This window comes from Rhea americana, unplaced genomic scaffold (assembly GCF_003343005.1).
Source record: "Rhea americana isolate MKP2758 unplaced genomic scaffold, rheAme1 scaffold_83, whole genome shotgun sequence".
NCBI classification, from domain to species: domain Eukaryota; kingdom Metazoa; phylum Chordata; class Aves; order Rheiformes; family Rheidae; genus Rhea; species Rhea americana.
This window is the reverse complement of record NW_028187012.1, coordinates 1,505,333-1,527,044: the sequence shown is the minus strand read 5'-3', so window position 1 is coordinate 1,527,044 and position 21,712 is coordinate 1,505,333. Positions and strand designations below refer to the sequence as shown.

The window sequence follows — 21,712 nt, the reverse complement described above, 5'->3', positions numbered from 1 at the left end:
GGAGATCATCTAATGTGTACACCCCCCCCCCCCGCTCAGGCAGCATCACCTATAGCATGACAGTGATAAGATCCCCTTTCAGTCTTCTCTTCTGCAGGCTAAACAGGCCCAGCTCTCACAGCCTTTCCTCATAGGAGAGATGCTGTAGTCCCTTAATTATCTTTGTAGCCCTATGCTGAGCTCTCTCCAGTAGCTCCATATCTCTCTTGTACCCGGGAGCCCACAACTGGACACAGTACTCGAGATGAGGCCTCCCCAGGGCTGAGTAGAGGGGCAGGATCACCTCCCTCCACCTGCTGGCAACACTCTTCCTAATGCACCCCAGGAGACCATTGGGCTTCCTGGCCACAAGGGCACATTGCTGGCTCATGGTCAGCTTCTTGTCCACCAAAACTCCCAGGTCTTTCCCTACAGAGAAGGATCATTTTTCCTAGTCTAGTTTTCTTCAACCATGTCAGCTTTGTCTGATGACTTATTCTACTAATTCTTTGCTAATTCTTACTTACTAATTATGTAATTGTTAATTAAGAAGTAATTCTTTAAATATACTGCACTGATCATACCAACAGACCAACCAACGTATCACCATGAGCAGAGCTAATTCTGCTTTGAAAGTTGGAAACCTTATAAAGACTAAAGAGATGTGAAGGGTATATGTTTTTCCCATGACTTTTTTAGCTGTAAGTGAAGGCTTAATTTATGCATTGTAGTCATATTGTTAATGTTTAAAAAAACAGCAGGAAATTTTGAACCATGTTACATAGATATATTGTTAAGGTGAAATTGCATCATCGAAGAAGATGTCATAGCAGAAAATATGAATCAAAAAAGGCAAACACAGGCCTTTGTTACTAGTGTCCAGGCAATTACAATTTCAAATAATATAGCAGTAGCTAACTTCACACTTTGGGTAGACTTTCGAATTCTCATTGTGTTTTTTCTATTATTGGTAGCAGGTTTCTTGTAATGTGCAAAGTTCAATTGTCTCATATTGAAAAAATTATCCTGCCAGACTTTGGAACAGATGGGAAATTTAGACTTAGAGCCAAATGAAAAAGGGACACATTGTCAACAGACTTAGAGAGAATTTTATTGTCAAACTACTCAGACTTGCAGGGTTTGTTGGGAGCATTAATTATGTGATCATTCTGGTTATTTTCAGACTGTAGTTTCTGTATAATTATTCTCAAAATCTTCTGCAAGACTGTTCAAGCAAGAATATTATAGGTACAGCAATCTGCTGTACAGTTGATAATTGTGTAACTATATCTGTTTACACGTGTATATATGGAAAACATTTTATATGTATTTATATATAAATAGGTATATTTATATGTGCTTTTACTGAGAGAGAAACAGAAAGACAGACGTATTCTATGTCACTGCCATCACATCACACAGAATGGTCTAAATTACTCTTCTAGAGTCCATGAAGAAAATCATCATACAACCCAATTGTAGAATTGTTTTAGTTAGGATATATGTGCATATTCTATGTATGTGTGGATACCAGATCAAGAAGGTTAAAAGAGAATTTTGAATATTCCTTTCTGTTTTCTTTTGAAACATTGTACTAGGGTTCAACATTTGAGCAAGAATTAAAAGATAAAATATATGAATACAGTTTAATAATGCTTGAACAGCTTTTTAAAGTAGGAAATAATCATGGAAATCTGAGTTTGAGAAGTAAGAATAGGGAAGATCTTTTTCAGTTTGTTTATTTTTCCCTTAAAGGGCACAGTCATTCAGTATAAACCTCATATTTGTTTTGAGTAATAAAAAAGGAGTTTAATAAAAATGTCTATATGTTAAGCCCACAGGATCAATGTGGAGGACATAAAACTATGTGTGGCTCTAATGAATTTCTGTAGTTGGGTACTAGACAGAAAGTTTTGCATCCAGAACCTGCAGATTGCCTTAGATCTGCCAGATGTCAGATACTTGGAAATAATTTTCTATTTTCTCCTGTGTGTTCTGCACTCACTCGTATTTCTCACTATGTACATTCTACTAACAAATTGTATTCTACCTGGCAAATTCTCTCTTAAAGATGAGATTTTACAAAATGCAGGGGCTTGTAGCAACCAGTTGATCTAGTCTGAGGAAGTATTAACTTTGGAGTATCTTTCCCACTTACTTCTGGGGAGGATGAAGGTCGTAGTGCAAATGTCCTTCCTCTTTGCCATAAGTTCCTTGCCTGTGCCGCTGTACGGCTTTCCCCCTCCACAGAATGCCCTTCACAAGGCAGATAGTGTTGCAATCATCACTTGCTGTTATGTTGCCTGAGAGATGAGGGACTTCTCTCCCTGCAGGTTCCCAGGGAATAATTACAGCCACTGAAAATAGACTTTTGGGGTCCATTTCTGCACTGCTAAATCTGGCAGAAATCACAGGGAAGCTGTTGGGAGTTTTGATTAAGAACAGAATGCAGATTTAGGGCCACTCTTTGAGTTTAAATACAGATCTTCTGCTTTTGCTACCTTAATGCTGTAGCATTGCACCAGTGTGTAAGAACTGAAAAAAAAGGGGAAGTGAAAAGTAGAGGCTAGGAGATCAGCTTGTAACAGTCAAAAAGTAAGCCTAGTATAATTGGTGAAAAGTCTGTTGGATTTTAGAATTTAAGTTTCAATAATTTTGACAGTGAAGTATGGCATGGCAATTATACATTAGAAGAAAACTTTTAATTTGAAACTATTCTTCAATTCAAAATGAATTAAATATGCAGTTTTAAGTTCTTTGAACTTTATCTGCTTTAAGTTCTCAACTGTATCTGTCCTCGTTAGCATTGGCTTGGCAATGTCTTGAAAGCTATAAATACTCTAATAAAATTAGGTGGAGAAGAGTTATCCGAGTATCATCAGGGCTGTAGCTTTCTGAAGCCAATCAATAGAACATAGCTCCAAGGCTTGAAAGATACAGGAGTACTCTAAGAAATGTGGTTTCTTCCACTGGAAAGTAGTAAATCAGTATATGAGAAAAGTGTAAGGTATTTCTTCATCAAGATAGAGCTGAATCCTCTGAATTAACTTTTGCTGTATTTTTTGATTGTTAAAAGTTACCCTGCCTTGTGGCATCCCCCAGAAAATACCGTGGAAGCCAAAGTGGTATATCTGAAGTGGAAGTTTCTTTTGTTTTGTTGAACTAAAACAAGAGCTCTGAAGAATAGGGAACTATGCTTTATCCCAGTCCACAGAAGGAACTGTAGTAAATAGTAACTGCCTGGGGTTTTAGTGTATTATCAACTGCAGCAAAGTATCGGGATAGTCTAGACAGTCATCTGGGGAAATGTCTTGTAAGCTAAATATCATTTTTTAAGAGCTATGTATGAAACAGTTATTTTTTCTTTGTTTTTCATTACATTAACAAAAGAATTCAGCTGCATGTCTGTGGTTTTTTAGGGCTTCTGATCTGCTAAGAATTGCTTCAGAAATAATTTCCCCCCCCTTTTTTTTTCTTTCTTTTTTTTTTTTTTTTGAATACGGATACATTTTGAAGGCCTTTCTAAAGGCTTAGTGAAAAGATTACATTCAATGGAAGGGACTCAGTGGCTGCATTAGTGTGTTACTTCACTTTTAGTCCTTCTATTTAGGTCTTACACTTGACCTGAGTAGAGACTCCATTGTGCATAATGGCGTGTAACTTCATTCTGCCTCTGCATTAAGGCTGACTTGGGGCTAACATGTAAATATCATCTCCTTTTTTGTCTTTGTTTTTTTACATGACAACGTAATATGCTAGTTACTTGAGGTTTTTGAAAACATAAGCTGCTTTGCAACCTACTACAAAAGTTTAAGTTACATTTAGCTGCTTCTAAGTTTCACCACAGTAGAAAAAAAAATGTACATTTGCAACTGTAAATTGTCCTGATTGCTATTTTGCATTTAGCTACCTGAAAAATGTCCCAATATGCCGTGATGAGCTCAGAGTTCCTGAGAATAATTAAATATTCCCATGGACATTTTCTGCAAACCATTCTCCATGTGGATACTCTTAACTGGTATAATGTGCCTCATTTTCATTAGTGGGATTGATTACTGGCACGAATAATGACGCTGAACTCCAAAGTGGGTGTTTTACACTTACTCAATGCTCTTAAAAGTTTATCACACTTGCAAACCTGAATCTCTAAATTTCCTCATTGCCGACAAGGAATTCTGTTCTTGTGAGGTTGAACTGTACTGAATGGCACTGATTTTCTGAAAAAAAATAGACTATAGAAGGGGTTCAATTCAAGTTTAAATATTATGATCCAGAAAAGTTGCTTTTCTCTTTGCAGAAATACAGCCAAGGCATTGCCTTACTCAGTTGTTCAGATATGAAAGAATTCAAAGGTATGATATGCATTTGCCTGGCTTTCCTGAGTCCACGTTTTAAGAAGCGGTATCTTCTTATCATATGGGAAAACTTGTCAATGAAATATGAATACAGGATTTTGGGCAAGGAACAGAGTTTCAGCAGAGTTAAGGATATTCCTTTGTGTTATAGATGGTCGGATGTCCAGCTGCCAGGCTGTAATGAAGAGTCTTTCTGCCTTCCCATGGTACACCTATGAAACTGTTGGCAGTATAGCATGCTCTCACAGTGAAATAAACCTGGATTTTTTTAGGTAAACTACAGAACCTGAGCCAAGATTATACCTGAATATGCTAATAGGCATTTTCCTGTCCAGTTTGCAGGAAAGAAATGGTGATAAGGTGAAAATTGTTTTAGGAAAAGACACAAGTCTAGAATTGCTTTGTCTGTGCTGTGGAGATATCTTTCTAAAGACCCTCATGTTAACAACAGACAGGAAGATTCTGGTTTTGTTGCAGTTTTGTTGTAGGTGCAGCAAGGTACTGCTGGCATTTGCTCCAGTACAGATACAAAATTGACATAAGTGGTCTTATTATTACTATTTTTTAATATTTTCTGAACTTAAGTATTCTCCTGGAGTCTGCATGATAGGTTCCCCTGCATGATTCCCCTTCCATTAGAATTGTATTTGTTTTCTTTTTGTTTTGCCTGGGGTGGTGGTGGGAGTGGGAAATGGGATAGGAGAATTAGTTACTATACGTTGTGCAGTTGCTTTGAAGAACCTTTTGTTGTGGGCAAGAGTGTCAGTGTTCCGGGAATTTCTCTACCTCAAAGGAGAAACATAAAAAAAAAAAAAAAAGAGGAGAAAGTAATAGGCAGTATGATGCACAGAATTCCTTAGCTGCTTTGAATTTGCTAGACATCTCTACAAAGATTAAGAGATTGATATTAAGATGGTAGATAAGAATTGCTGAATAGGGAACTTTGCTAAGGTAATTTAATCTATAACTTGCTGTCATAGCGGGTGATGACTATTTTCTTACGTATCAGCTTGTGCATCAAGTATTTGCTCATAGAGGTACTGCATTGGAGTCCGAGATTCAAACTCAGATGCAAACTTTGTATAGTAACAGTGGCTGTAGAGTTTTAACAAAATCTGTATTTCATTGTGTAAGTTTATACAAAAACCTCCAAACAAACCAGAACTGAAGTCTTTGCTGGAATCAAGATTTAGAGATTGTTATTTCCCAGTTTTTATTCTACACAGTAACAGTGTGCAGTACTGCAGTTGCATATGGCAAAAAGTTTCTTCCAAATCCTCTCACTGTTTTTTTTTTTTTTTTCCTTACGGATTTTATTTGCTCTCAGAAGTGAAATATTTCCATGTATCTATTTTTTTCTGCTTTTTATATGTAGATATATAAAACACTTTTTGAACTGTGTCTATCTAAAATATTGGAAATATTTTCTTTAATGTTGTTCAAATGTTGTAAATTGGAGAAAATTGCACTTTATTTCAGAAATAATGTTGAATAATTGATGTTTTTTCTGTCTTTTCCCATGTGTATCTTAGTTTCAAAAAATACGAGCTTTCTGATCTGCAGATGATATGAAACTTCTACTACCCTTTGTCTGCTTAAGCTGACATAATATCAATTATGTTAAAACGGGTGTGCAACCTGTGGAATGTTGTTTTTGGAAAACAGTTTTTTGTGTGTTCCAGCAAGAGGAAAATGAGAATGTGCTTAGAATGGACATGACAGCAGTAGTGGTGGAAACTGGAATTTTGCTAAAAGCGACAAAGCCCACATGGATTGCTACATTAAATATGCTTTTTTTCTTTAATTTAAAGCTGCCCTCCACCTGCTTTTTAATTGCCATGTGTACATTAAGTTGCCTAATCAATCACAGGAGTTTGTGTGATGGAAAGTATTGCATCATAGGAGTCAGAAATGGTCATGTGGGACCAGTAGAATAGTAGTAAAAATTCAGTCTGAAAATCACAGCTGTCAACTGTACAAAAATGTTCAAGCCTTCAGAATATATTTAGCATACATATTCGACAGCTTTTTCAACTACACCACTCTTAGTGAATATTACATTTCAAATAAATTTTATAAAAATCCTTGTTTCAGATGATGACCAAAGAACCTTTAGGGATTCTGTTAGGGATTTGTCTAAACTTTGTTGTGTTATCTACAGTTTAAGGTATTTAAAAGACTTTTGTGGTAATTATCATATTTTTTATGCAAATTATATCCATAATTGTACTAAATAATTAAAGACTTGAGACAAATTTTCTTGAACAAAAGTGGAGGAGGGGCAGGCTTTACTATTCAGCCTTTGGTTTATATGAACTTCTTAGTCTAAATAGCTGTGCTGCCCAGAGACTTTTTTTTCCAAGAGAAATTAATAGCCCTGCCAAGTCTCTTTCATTTTCCAAGAGACTAGCTCTCATTTTCAGCCAACAATCTTTTCTCCGCAACTTGTTGGATATCACCTTTTAAAAAAATGCTTTTTATTTATATCAAACCTGAATCAGTACGATCCATCTAACTTCTTGTTCTAAACGTTTGAAACATCCCGTATGGCAGACCCTCAGCATTGGCAGCTAAGCATTACTGCAAAAGAATAATTTTCCATATTAGCATGATTAAAATATTGAAGGAAAAACAATTTTAGATAATCTTTAATAAAACAAACACATGTACATTTGTAATGTTTAAATTTCTTCTTGCATACTGTGGCTTATGATCTGCAGATGGTGAAGCAGAGTTAAACACGAAGGATAATATTTGCACATGCATACGTTTCAGATTTATAGTCTGAACTCGAGTACAGCTATGAGTATTACCAACCTTTTCTTTTATCCTGAGATAAAAATTAATCCAGCAAAAGCCCAGATCTCCCATTTTTCAGAAGCATAAGGTTTCTGGCAGGGCTGTTATCTATGCAGGATGAGTGAGAGAGTGAGGCGTACCTTGCTTTGCCAATCTTGCTGATTGTGCAGTAGAGTCGCCATTGTAGGAAGGTAGAGCATGATAGTGATTTTAAGTATCAAAGCATCTAGGTTCCCATTGCAAAAGTTTCAACTCAGATCCTGTCTTTTGGAAAAATCAGTAATAAGGAAGAGGTTTTACAACAGGCAGCAAGGGTAGACATGACTCCTGGAGCTATTTGAATGTTGGTGGAAAGTGTTGGGAAATTTGCCACATCCTATCAAAAGTATAATAAAGACAGTTGCTGCTCCAGCTTGTTTCCTTCCTGTTGGTGTATCTACTAGCAGGGTGTATTTTAACTTCATACCTTTTCCAACATAGACTTAATCACTGTACCTTGGAGATTCCCTTAAACCAAGTCCAGTTTCTTGGACTTCCTGAATTTCATCAGCTGTGATCATTTTTCTTTTGGAATGGAGTAAATTTCCCTATGAACTCCAACGACAGATACTACTTTTCCAGTCTTCAGGTCCAAGATTTGCCATATATTAAATTAGTTACCTAATAGTGCTGATATATGAAATGGATTTTTGAGGTATCAGTAATAAAAAGCTGTTCACTATATTTCGGCCAAAGTGAAGGGGGGCAGAGGTTGAAATGGTTTATTTTCTCATCTCTTCATTAATTATTGCATAATCATACTTGTGAGAGAGAGGCTCTGTAAAAAGCCCTTCTGAAGGGCAAATTTGTTTTGTATCGAAGTGAAACCGATTTACCAAATACCAGATCTTGTTCTTTAATTACTGGGAAGGGAGGATGTGTTAGACTTCTTCATTAAATCCTTTATTCACTCCTCACGTGACTCAGACTGATAAATATACTTCATGTTTTCAGTATCTTATTTTTAGGAGAAAAAGTATCAATATCCCAAATAGCTTATGGTAAAAAAATATTTACTTGCAAAGACACATTGCTTCCTTATTTTGTTATGGTTATGCAGAGTTTTGTTTAAATGAAAGTGATGGAAGAGATTTGATAGTTCCTTCCTGCCAATCTTTCTAGCMCTAATAGATATGAAATATAGGTTTTATCAAAATATATTGCTCTAATACTGCAGACTGTGTCCTTTTAGCCTTCTGGAACTTTTGTCTAGGCTTTATGTAGGCATGGGAAAACTATTACTGAACAACCAGTAGTATTTGTGTGTACAGCCAACAGGGCTTTATGCGGAAACAATATTTTGGTTTAAGGAGCCTTTAGCTAAGATTTTATTCTGTGATTTACTATGAAAAGAAACTTCACTGTTCAATATTCTTCGAGGTAACTTGTAACGGACATTCCAAAATGTCTAGGTATCTTTTTCCTTTCCTTTTTCCTTCTGTTTCTTGTTTTTACTTGCTGGTTACCTGAGAAAGAAGTAAAGATGTCATAGTCAAGAGTAATTAGGTTGTTTGCACCGTATGAAACTGTGGAGGTTGGGACTGACAAAATCCAAATAGAAATTGAATCTGTGTATGTGTATTCAAATATCTTAACTTTTTGTCCTTAACAACAATAAATATAAATTGGGACGTTAAACATTGTGTTTCAGGGCTTGAGTTAGTGGATGTTAGACGTCAGGGGGAAACTTAGTGTGGCAGACAGATTATCCTGTGTCTACTTATAGCAGGCTTTTTACACCTTCAGCTGAATCATCTGATTTTGGCCAGAGGTACAGGAAGAAAAACAAAGTAGGTGGATCTTGGATCATATCCAATACTAGAATGCTTACATTTCTAATCCTTGTAGCAGCCTCTCTGTAAAGTAGCCTTTTAAAAATTACAGTTAGAATTAAATTAACTTAGATTTTTTTAAAAAAAGAATTGATAAAAAGAAGATCCTGAGAACACTGATACATCTCCCATGTAGTCTGTGTGAATACAGAATGCACACTTATATGAAAGATAGAATGTTATAGTGTAGTTCAGAATTAATTTACAGATATGGTACGCTATTTCCGCTTTGAATGTCAAAGCCAAGAAATATTAACTCTTTTAAAATTTAATTATATTTGCAACTGTGATTGCTGATAAAGGTTGCTATTGTGTAAGTTATAGTGCATGTTGAAGATAGTTTTCTGAAGTTTAAAAAGAAATACATAGCATGTGCTGAAAATCACTTCTTTCACCAAGACAGTTACTCTTTCTAAGCAACGAATGATTTATAACATATTACAGAGTGGTTGGAAGGAACCTCTGGAGATAATCTAGTCCAATTCCCCCTGCTCAAGCAGGGTCACCAAGAGCACGTTGGACAGGATTGCTCCCAGGCAGGTTTTGAATATCTCCAGAGAAGGAGACTCCACAGCTTCTCTGGGCAACCTGTTCCAGGGCTCTGTCACTTCTACAGTAAAGAAATTTTTTCCTCATATTCAGGTGGAACTTCCTGTGGTTCGGTTTGTGCCCATTGCCTCTTGTCCCGTCACTAGGCACCACTGAAAAGAGTCTGTCCCCATCCTCTTGACACCCTCCCTTCAGGTATTTGTCCAGCAGCGCACCTCTCCTCATTGACTCCTCCACCGCCTGTGTCAAAAAGTTATCATCAGTGCTCTACAGGAACATGTTTTAGCATATGTTCTCAGCAAAATTATTCTGCAAGGCAGCAATGTTTGGGAAGGAGCCAATGAAGGAACCTCTAATAGTGAGATAATTGATACAGAAAGAATGATGGATTCATAAACTCAGGGATTTTAAGGTGATTTTAAATTGAGCCATTAGGATAATCTAGTCTGATTAATTACATAGAACAAGATTGTAGAATCTCACCCAGTAATTTCTGAGCTTCATTTAAAATAGTTCCTTTAAAACTACAGAGTATTTTCTAGAAGGGCATCTAATCTTGATGTATCTGCTTCACATAAGCAAAAATGTATTATGTGACTAATTGCTTTTACGTAAATAGTTATATTTTATTTTTAGTCAGGATATTCCTTCGGACAGCTTTTATTTTAAGATCTCATTTATTATTTCCTCTTAGATTGGAAAACTAACCTCTACTGGGACTCTTTCACACTCTGAGTGTAGTCAAGTCAATTTTTATTTATAAACCTAGCTGGAAGTTAAATAATAGTTCAATTTGCTGTTCTACAACTTGTGCTGCAATAGTCAGACTTCCAGATGTCATCCTGCAGATTTCCACTGGTGGAAGTTGCTTGGTTATAGAACTTGAATGTTAGGGCTTATGCCTCCTCTCTTTATTAAGGCACGGGTAGGTACATATATGTAGGTGTCTAGAGCCTGTATTTCATACTTAATAGAAAATACTGAGCAATCAGTTTATTGGTATCCTCCCTCCTTGCATCTAACTCATTGCTTGTTCTCCTGCACAGGTGCTTTTTCCTCTATGGTCTGGTTTTATTCTCTCATGTGTCTTTTAGTCACACCTTCCAAAATAAACTCTTCATTATCGGAGTAGATAGAATATACACATAATCATTTGAAGTCTTGCAGGAAAGTAATGGAGGCAAGTACACTTCACACCTAAATTTAAGCTGTAGGTTGGATCCTGTCAGATAGAATTCCAAACTTAGTATGAATGGTCTTTGTCCAAAATATTTCTGTGATACACAAATATTTAAAGACACACACATAATTTATATTTCTATTCCAGTTGTTCCATGTTATGCAGGATTGGTCCTATATAAAAGTATGCCTCAAAGAACAGACGCTATAAAGATGCAGGAATGTCCAGAACTGTTTTTCTCTGAATGTGAATTTCAAAGAATTTCGAAGTCATCTAGGTAGTTAAGTTTAGGAGACTTGGTAAATACAGGTTTTGGAAATTTTAGAGATGCATAATAAATTACTACTTGAATTCATTATAGTTGGCGTTCTCCCATGAAGACAGCAGTCTGTTTCTAGTGCGTGGAGCCATGTTCTTAGTGCCTAACCAGCCACTAAGCCTAAGTCCTGCAGACAGATTGCATGTTGAGTAGCCCTCCAGGAACAGATCCATGCGTATATACTGATGCAGAATACCAGTTCAGTTGCAGGACGGGGCTTGGTGTCCCCATGAAGATAGGTATGGATCCTGAGATTGTGGTGCCTTGCGCAAGTGGAAGTCTTACTTCTCTTTTGACAGTTTTTATTTTTTTATCGTAGGGCCTTTATTGTTGCTAATGACTCATAAATGGTCGTTTAAAGTTTTTCCATGCACATCCCATTTGTCATTTCCCCTTCATGTTTTTGAGAATCTTTCTTACAAGCAGTCTAAAATAAATCTAAAATTTTAGGAAAGAATTCAATCTTTATTGATCTGACTGCAGTCATCACATAGGGAAAAATGATGAAGTAGGCAACCTGCAATGGGCAGGTTACAGACAAGCAGTTTTCAGTACACAGTATAGACTATGGACTTTTCCAGAATCTGGGCATTATTTATGCTTCGGTCATTAATGAAAAACTGAAATAAGTGAAGTTCTTTAATCGTTTGTATTACTGTAACATTACCAGTGTATGTAACTTATTTGATATTAGAATGTAAATCTGCTCATTGAACAGTTAGTAGTAAAAGCTTTTTCTGTGCATGTGATATTATTTTTTCAGTGTGACATAGAGAATATTTTTACAGATGACGGTAAGTAATAAATTATCATACAGCTATTTGTGAATGGGTGCAATATTGTTGTCATTGATTTCTGTAGTCAGATTCCCATTTGCTTTTATTGGGGTCGGATTTCATTTCATTTCTTTCAGTTCTTAAAATCTGAACAGTTCTGTTTTTCTTCTGGTAGCAGTCTGATTACTGCTGATGATCTGCAGGTCAAATGCTATATATCATGTATTTCCCTCGATCTTTGTGACACCTGAGTAAACTTTATATGAAAGAAGTATACAGTCATAATCTATGATGGAGTTTTTTCCTAACCCTTACCCCTTAACTGAAATCCAGACAAGATTACTGTGAGCTCATGGAATTTAAACCTTTTATGGATGGATTTTTTATTTTGGTTATTTCAAGTATTTGTCATTCTTATCTGAGGCTATAGCACGATGAGATCACTGTCTTCTGTTATCAGTTGTCAGGATCTATATTTTATGTTAAAAGTATAGCTATTTCTGATTTGGCAAGGCCCTTGGAGTTGGTTAAACCACTGTGAACCAGTTAGTGTTCCAGCATCTTGGAGGAAAGATCACTGAAATCTTTTTTGGTGTACAGCACTTCCTTTTTAAAACACACACGTTTTACCAAAAGAACTGTTTCTGTTACCTGATGAACACGGGGGAAACTCAGAGGCATAACCTTGAAGATTATTTACTAATGAAAGTTTAGAAAGATTAAAATACACAGTCTTTACAAAGCTTTTGGAAACGTCTAATCTCCTTTTCCTACATTATGTGTGTGTTTAACTTTATGTAATGCAAACAGTCCTGTTACAATCAACTCACAGTGTGTAGAAATAACTTTGTGCAGAAGTCTTTCCAGGAATGCTATCTGGATGAACCTCAATAAAAATAGGTAGCAGAACACTTACTTCTCTTCAGTTTCAGCTTTAAGAACATTATCTCTTAGTGCAAAGAAAATGTAAAATTGTAAGCGGGCAAATAGTAAGATTTTAAGATAATGGTAAAAATATTGTCCTGTGAGGAATATGCCACTTGCTAAATTATAGTTCTGGCTGCAATATAGCTTATGACAATTTTATCCACAGCAATGTGGGATGATATTATTTGTGATGAATTTTTTGGAAAGTATAAATCACATAATGGGTTTTTTATGACATCCACTGAATACTGGAATTCACATATATATTGCATAAAATGATTGTAAATAATTATTTTCAAATGCTGAACCAACCTTGAATTCAGACTTCACTGAAGCTGATGGGAATTTTGCTCTTGACTGCAGAACATACAAAATTTCACTGCAGGAGGCTTAAGTTAGCTGAAATGGAGCTCTCTTGAAGGGAACTATTGATGACCTGCAACAATTACCTTATACAGCTTTTTGCTACATGAAATATTCCAGTTTCAAAATGGTCTGGATTCCAGCCTTTTTTTACAGGTGTCGAAGTTGGTAAGAGATCTCATTGGAAAGATAATTTTCTCCCTTTCTTATGGTGTCAAACTCTTTATTTTTGCTTTTCAGGATAAAAGTATCAGATTATTGAAAACATATATTGTCCCGTTTATAAGTCAGTTGTGAGCCCAACTGCACACTCATGAAAGGACAGAAGGCAGCATGTGAACCGCTGCTTGGTGTTGGGGTCTCTTTTCAGCAGGAAAAAATCGGAAAGGACAACAGGGAGAACAGCCATAACCCCACTGTTATGCCTTCTTTCACATGACTGAGTCTGAGTGGAAGCTTTGCACGTTCTTTCTTCATTTTTCCCCTCCTAAAGTTTCCATAAGGATATGAAATCTGGCTCAGAGCAGCCATCTGTTTCTCATTTGTTCCTAGAGAATTTCAGCTAATTGTTGTCTCCTGTTTGTGTTGCCTCACGAAGTCAAAATCTCCCTCTCTTTCTACAGGTTGAACTTCAATGAATTAACCATTTACAGAAGTTAGGTTTTTCTTTTTTTATACATATGTATGTGTGTGTATATATATACACATATATATGTTTATAGGTTGTATACTGTATGCAGTACATTCAATACAGCTTGAATGGGCTATATTATTTCATGTTATTCCTCTTTAAAATAAATGATACACCAATTAGTCCTCTCTAAGTAGTATTAATTTTTCACTAAGCATTCCAGTAAGAATGTTGATTCTGTGGCAGTTTTTGGCGTGAACCTGATTAATGTGAAGTGAACAAACCTGTGGTTTCAGCGGTCTGGAGTTCCCTCTCATGAGTTGCTGTAAAATTTACGTGGAAACAAGTAACTCCAGTTCCCTGSCCTGGCTTGCTTAATTTGCCTTTATTGTTATTATTTTTTACTCTTTCAATAATGGATTTTACTGTGTATACTGTCACTGCACAGATCAGTTTTGGGATCCAGCTTCCTTTCACTACTGGCATCTGTCAGAAAGAAATAAACTGAAAGACTAAGATACCCTTCCAAAAATGGTTACCTTCAGTGGAAGGTGTCACGCTGTTTCTGTATGCAGTAAACATACCTTGCGTTTCCAGATTCTCTTGGTATTTTCTTAACACTGCTATATACTGGATTAAAAATGGAGTCCTTCTGTAATTGCTAGTGTAGTGACTCTTAATGCAGTGTTTTTTCCTCTTTTCCAGATTACAGAACAGGCCCGTGTTTCACTCAAGTTAACAACCAAATGTGTCAGGGCCAGCTAACTGGAATTGTTTGCACAAAAACCCTCTGTTGTGCAACCATTGGACGTGCATGGGGTCACCCTTGTGAAATGTGCCCTGCTCAGCCTCAGCCATGTCGTCGTGGTTTTATCCCTAATATTCGTACTGGAGCATGTCAAGGTAAGCCTTCTGGTTCAAGTTGTGCATTCATACTGTGTTGCTGATACGCATCTTAAAAGCCTTATGTCCACTTGAAACAAAATCACTGTTTTCCTTATGTACATTCTATATTTAACTTTTCATAAAATTCTGATGCTTCCAAATTTTAGATCTAAAGTGCCTAGAAAAAATGAATGCCAATCAAGTCATAAATACGGAGTATGAAAGGCACAGTATGTCTGTTGAGCATAGCTATCGGCTAGTGCAATAGAGCACCGATTAGACAACTGGATTGTGTTGCTCTAACCCTTAACTAAAAAAAGAACTATGTCCTTGGCTGTAAGGATAAATTTATTATTTCTTTTTACTGAGTAGCGTTCCTTGTATAAGACATTGGCACTTATTATGTAGAATTTTTTTAATCCCAGAGCTTTGATGACGTACGCAGTGAACCTTCTGTTGGATACTGTTCGGATTATTGAAACAGGACTAGAAAAAAGAATGAAGTAGGAAGGGCTGCAGTTCCCTGTATTTGGATTCATAAAGCRTAGTTTGAGAAACGGGAAAACCTACTCGCCTTATTCATTATCCACTATGGTGATAAGAGACTTACTGTTCCTCCCMTATGTCGTTACTCCAATATAGCTATCCTGAAAAATAGACACCTGTTCTGCTGTTGCCGATTGAGTAAACTTTAGAACAAACTGCATGAAGAATGCAATAACAATGGATAGTAGAAATTCCAAAGGAGAATGTGCTACTTCTCTCATTACGGATTAAGTCATGAGGTCAATTCATAGGCTGTGTTGCCTTAGAACCTCCTCTGTGCAAGCAATAGAAAGCAAGTTGGCAAAACTGCTAGAATGCATTTGCATTTTCTGTAACTTGGCCCTAGGACACCATTGGCAATCAGTTTCTTGACTGAGTTCTCAGACGCTTTTCATGAGACATCTATCAACAGTGCAGAATAAGTTTAGTATTAGGGCTAAAACCAGAYATTGTAAATCAACACGGTTCTTTGAGTTCCGATTATAATCAGTATAAGGATACAAATAAATAAAGAGGACTAGATCATTCGTGGTGGCTAATTTTGGAATAAGTTAATGGAAGTTCAAATCGTTTGTGAAGATGTATTTTTTTGTTTGCTTTTCACAGAATCACACAAAATAGTTGGGTTTGGAAGGGATCTCTGGAGTTTCATTTTTTTAATTTGACAAATCATAAATATACTGCTCTGTCTCTGTGTACCAGTAGCTTATGCCTTTCAAAATTTGTTTGAGGAAGCACATCCAGATTATTGCAGACATTATATACATAAGCAGATCTCTATAATATAGCTGAGATAATTCTTAATGTAATGCAAAGGGAGTAATGAAGCTGACTAGAATGMTTTGCTCTAAATATAATACTTATTGTCTCATACAGCACTAGAGAACTTTGTATTCAGATTCTATATTCACAAAAGAATAAAAAGTATGCAATATCATGGTTTGTATGTGTGTATAACCAAAGATTTCTATTATATAATTCAGAAACATCCTGATTCAGGCAGATTTTATACTTCATAGTACAACAGCTTCAACATAGTATAACAACTTTCAAGAGAGCTGACCTTTTTCTACTTCAAGAGAGGATAAATAACTTCCTTCTTTTCTCATCTTTATTTCCCCATGCCTTCTCTTCCAGTGTCCCCCCCTCCCCGCCTTGTGTATCGCAGTATTATTTTTAATGCGACTTTCTCCAACATCACATCATAGTTCAGTGGCTTAAAATTGCACAGATCAAACAAAATTGACCAAACAGCTATTTGTCTGGAATTCTACCTCAGGGCTCCTGCTTGAGTTCCTTCCTGGTAAGAGTTGTGTACTAACCTGAGTTGAAAAACGAAGAGAAAATCAGAATGATGTAAAGTTTTTATTTTTTCCAAATTAAAACTGGAAAAAAAATTACCTGCTTTGATTCTTTCTTCAGTTTTCATTCACAGAGTGTTATGGTGGATCTGAAACTACAATTGAAGCTATCAGTTCCAATTCAGTTCTATAGAACTTCTTCAGTGCTACTTTAGCAAATGCATCAATGTTATTTAAAATACTTAGATTAGCTTAGAACAACCAGAAATCCCCTCAGTTTTCCTCATTTCACATGCCTGCTTTCCTCTTTCTCTGACTGTACTGCTCTAAGCATCCATATGGTACTAAGGAGGAAAAATGCACTTTTCCTTGTATGTCAGAAATAGACCTCTGTCTGGTATTAAAACTTATGTGTTACTGTTCATCTTGAAATGATTAATATGTTTCAAACGTTCTTTTTCTAACGCTATCATAAGTAGGAACAGCATAATGAAGGCATGGATGTTGGCTACAGTGTCAAAATTAAACTTCTTTGGCTGGTGAAAACATTGGCCAGATATAATGAACTCTTAAAACTTCCGTGCCAAACTGGGCCTGGCATAGCTTCTGGGACTTCATTGCAATTACATGAGAGATCAAAAGAGCTCTTTAGCATCCGTGCCYTCAAGAATGTTTTTAATACTGTTTTCTTTTTCTGCCAGCTTATTGTGTGCAGCAAATATTTTTAAGCTACGCAGTTGACATCATTGCTGAATTCCTCTGGGAAGCATAAAAACAGTGTGGTAGTCTGCTTTATGCTGTGGATGAACAAAAGAAGTTTGAACAGCCATTGTTTTTACTACACTTTTGACATATTACTACTATCTAGGAAGATTTCATTGTATTTAAGTCAGCGGGAGTTAGCGTGTGATGTTACAAGATGATGATATGGCACGAACAGATGAATAAAAGTTAAGTCTGAGGGGAAGAGAGAGGAAGAGTTTCTTTGTTCCAAGAAACTGTTACTTTTACTTCCAACAGTCAAGACAATCTCTTGGAAGCTCTGAGTAGCTGTAATTTCCACTGACGTAAATTCTGTCATGTTTGCAGGTTGATAGTATGTTATAGACTCTGTCTTGAATTGTCAGAGCACTCTAGTGGAAGTAGCACTTGACACTGTAGAGGCTGTTTACCTTTCCAGACTCCTTCTTAGGAGGTATTGTCCGTGGAAATAAACCGAAAGATTTATCTACAGTTAGGTATGAGAATTTAAGGAGAGGCGATACAGTGTTGTTCACAGGGGGGCCAAAAAGCCACAGCAGCTGGGTGAAGTAGAATCTTGAGGGAGTTAAAGGATATGCCAAAGAGCCAAACTGGGCCTGGGGCACTTTCTGCCTTACGGCAAGGAAATATCAGAAAGGCAAGCAAAGAGATTAATCTGAATAGAAGGAGAAACAGGTAGATCTGTGACTTGTGCATAAACGGAAGTTTCAGTAACGTTAATGGGTGAGATTACATGGAGATAAACTGCAAAGAAGAAAAGAAAGGTGTCAGGAATGGAACTCTGGGGAGTACTGCAAAATTTTTTACGGATGTGGAGTATCAGCAATTCAGGAAACAGTGGTTCTCCAAATGCGAAAACTGCTATCTGAGGAGGCTTCATTTAATGAGATAGAAAAGTCAGAAGAGAGTGGCATTAATTCATTTCTCTAAGGATTGTAGAAATGAATACAGAGATCTGACTAATGTCATCAGTACATCAGCAGAATGAAACGCACTGACGTAACATCAGATTTACAGAGGCTGCTATTAATGGACCGCAGAAGAGTCGGCATTCAGTAAGACTGTCTCTTTGATGCATATTGATTAGACCAGACCTGTTTCAGTGTGTAGTTTAGTCAATACAGTTCTTCGGCATATTTGAAGTGGCTGCTCATATCTGCACGGAGTCAAGCTTGGGAGTCGATATGAACAAGCTGAAATCAATAGAATTTGCAAGCCTTATTGTTGGAGAAAAGAGCATAATTTCAGTATCCATAAAACAGTAGAGATTTGACAAGGTTTAACTACACGTTATGAAGTTGATCCTATTCTTCTCAGGATGCATATATTGCATGTTGCTATCCTGGTCTATTTTAAATGGCTCTTTTAACAGGAGAATAAGTGAAAACGTGAATGATAAACCAGCTTTCCTTTCTTTGTAGTCAGTTTATTTCATTTCTAGCTTACCCATCATAAATTGCAATGTTGAACTTCCCAAATGAATGTTTCTTTCAGAATTAATTATATTCACTGAGTACTATGCTTGTATAGACTGTTGTTATTGTTATTTTACTATTACCTGAAATAATTAATAAATTAAAGAAGCAAAACCAAACAAAATTTAGGTTTTCTTTTCAACAGTTTCTAATCATCCATTACTTAAAAAATAGGATTTGTAACTGTTCAGACATCCCTCTTCCCGTGAATTCAGGCAAGAGGAACTTAAGTGTTCCACTTTAAAATGCTTTATTGCCATTGCTGCGCTGCTGTAGGAATAGTGTGATGGCAGAAATCCTATGCGGGACATTTGCTCAGTTCCTCCCTGCATTCCTCAACAGTCCATTTCTCAGCTACACCCTTTCCCTTCAGACAGTTAATTTTCTGCACTAAGGGGAAAAAAATAGTCCGTGGCTGAATACCTTTCAAAAATAAGAAGGTGGTTCTCTCTGTTAGCATTACTGATACTGTTAAGAAAATAAAGCTATTACAGGAGATAATATCACAAAGAAATCTGTGCAATAGTAAGAATAGTGTGCCCTGGATGCTATAGGCACTGGCTATAGACTGGACAGAAGTGAGATGCCATAGGCACTGGCTATAGACTGGGCAAAAGTGAGAAGACAGGTAAAATTTCATAATTCATAATGTGGAGCAGTAGATGGTGATTCTCAGATAACCTGGTGTTTAGAATTAATACGTCAAATTTAATGACAGTATTGACAGCCACATCTAGGACGCCATCCTGCTGTCCTGAAAATCAATACTGCAATAGAAGAATATCAAGTAAGCTTATTATTTCTGTTGTATATTTATATTTATGGTATTTCTCTTATCTAGGATGTAGAGGCAGAAGCAACAGTTTTACACTGTTTTGATGACCATTTTGATTTTGAGTTCCTATGTGCTGCCAAATCCATTGCAGAAAAACTCTCCATGCATATTTATAGTTAGAATTCAAGAAAGCATTGATATTGGGTTGTTATTTTTATTTTAAATAAAATATGCTATCTCCCCTAAATTTGAGTATAAAACCTGACAGGATTTTTGTTTTCCTGAGCTTTTCTGTTCTTCACAGTTTTCTGAGAAACTGTCCACTCATCAGAAAGGGAAGCTGAATTTGGCTGTGTTTTCAAAGGTACATGTTTAAAGTTAGCTGTGCAAATCCTGTAGGCAGTTACCATTTACTGAGAAAACTCTTTGCAAAAGCAAAGAACCTTTTTTCACTTGCCAGATAATATCAAACCCGTGAACACATGGAAACATTCTACCTAATCTGTAGCATATTGAACCTCTTGGTGTACAGAACTGTATCTAAAGAGTTATTCATCTAATTTTGTGCTTATGGCAAAAAGTTTATTGTTTTAATTTGGCTAGGATTTAGAAGTGTGAGTAAATGGGTAATTAATAATTCTAAAACTGCTGCATGGCTAAGCCTGGCTGTCAAATGTGAAAACAGTAAATAAAAAAAACATTGATTTCAAATTTGTTTTCAGGCAAATTGCTTTTATGTCTTAAAATGACGTTTAGGAAGTCCTTCAAAAATATRCCTTTTAAGAAAATGTTTTGTCCTGTCTAGATTTTCTCAGTTCCAAAAGGCTTGGGTATGTTATAACAAACTTGATTTAACATGGGAAGACATCGTGCTTGTTGGTATGGTTATTTTGTAAGTTAATATTGGGTTTGAATGAATTAATTCCCTTTACATTTAAATATGGCTTACAAAATTTTCCATTAAAGCTAAAGCACAATCGCCTGCAAACTAAGACTGATTTTTAGCAGAGAAGAGCAAGATAGCTCATGTGATCCAAGGATTTGCAAGATCTCACCTTATATAGTGAGACCACTTGTGTTTTCTTTGCTGGACAAGCAACACACTCTGTTGTGTAAGTGCGATTGGCATTTCAGGCGTCAGTAGAGCTTGTTGATTTTTATTTGTTCTTTTAAAGCCATAGGATTTTAAATAAAAAGAAGTGAATGAAATCATTAAATCTTAAAAATTCGTTAATTTCAAGGCTTCACTGACACCTTTTCTGTTTCTGGAAATACTCATTTCCAGCTGTTACTTCAATTTAATTTATTATTATTTGATATCTTTGACTTACAGAACAGTGAAGGATACACCTGTGAGAATCAAACAGATCCTTCTTTGTTGAAGTAAAGGCCACAAGTGAGCGCGGATACTGCTATTTCAGATAGCTGCTGCTATTGGCAACAAGTTATTTTTAACCACTGATCTGCTGACACAGTTGGCTTAATTTAAATAAGCATTAGTAAGTGACATGAGGCACAGGCATGCTGCATATCTTGAAAGTGTTTTGATGTCCAAGAGTCAAAAGACAAAAACACCATATTAGCTGTACATGGAAGCTACAGGTGGGCTGGGTGTGATTAAATGATGAAAGTTATCTTCTATTTAGATGTTGCTAAATCATGTCCAAATTCATTAAAGTACTTTAGAGATGAAAAGTTTGCATTCTATGTAAATTACATCGCACCAAACACTAGTTACCGAAAAGAAAACTGGCTCCAGAAAGTTTATGGCTCCAGTAAAGTTCTTAATTCATTCACTGTCTAACTGATGCATTTGGACACTGCTGTGCTAACTAAATCAGCACAGCTTCAGGAACAAAACTGAGCATTTCCAGCAAATATACGTAAAAATAAGCCCATTGATTAAAAAAAAAAAAAAAAAAAAAAGTTGCCTTCTTCCTTACTGTAAGAAATTCTGTCTACTTAAACGGGAAAGCTGGTGACTAGGCAAGCATATATGTTATGCTTTATCTATAGTACAAACACTTGTAGTAACAAGACTGAGGAAATGCTAATGTCTACTAGCACAGGTGGAATTTCAGTGTCTTTAAGAGCTTCAGATAATGAGTATCTCTCTGAAAAGAGTACTTTGTTCTACTGTTAATACGTTTCCCTACCCAATCTGTTTTTCTTTTTTCTTCTTTTTTCTTCTTTTTTCTTTTTTTTCTTTTTTTCTTTTT

General features: G+C 36.2%; 1 protein-coding gene across 2 annotated transcripts in view; it reads left to right on the top strand.

Moving 5' to 3' along the window:
- The window catches only part of FBN2 (fibrillin 2), a 183,219-nt gene that overhangs the window by 26,672 nt on the left and 134,835 nt on the right, over positions 1–21,712 (top strand). For both annotated transcript variants that reach the window (XM_085323252.1, XM_085323251.1), the window contains exon 6: positions 14,455–14,652. In XM_085323252.1, coding sequence (XP_085179378.1) covers positions 14,455–14,652 — 198 coding nt within the window. The remainder of the gene's footprint in view (positions 1–14,454; positions 14,653–21,712) is intronic.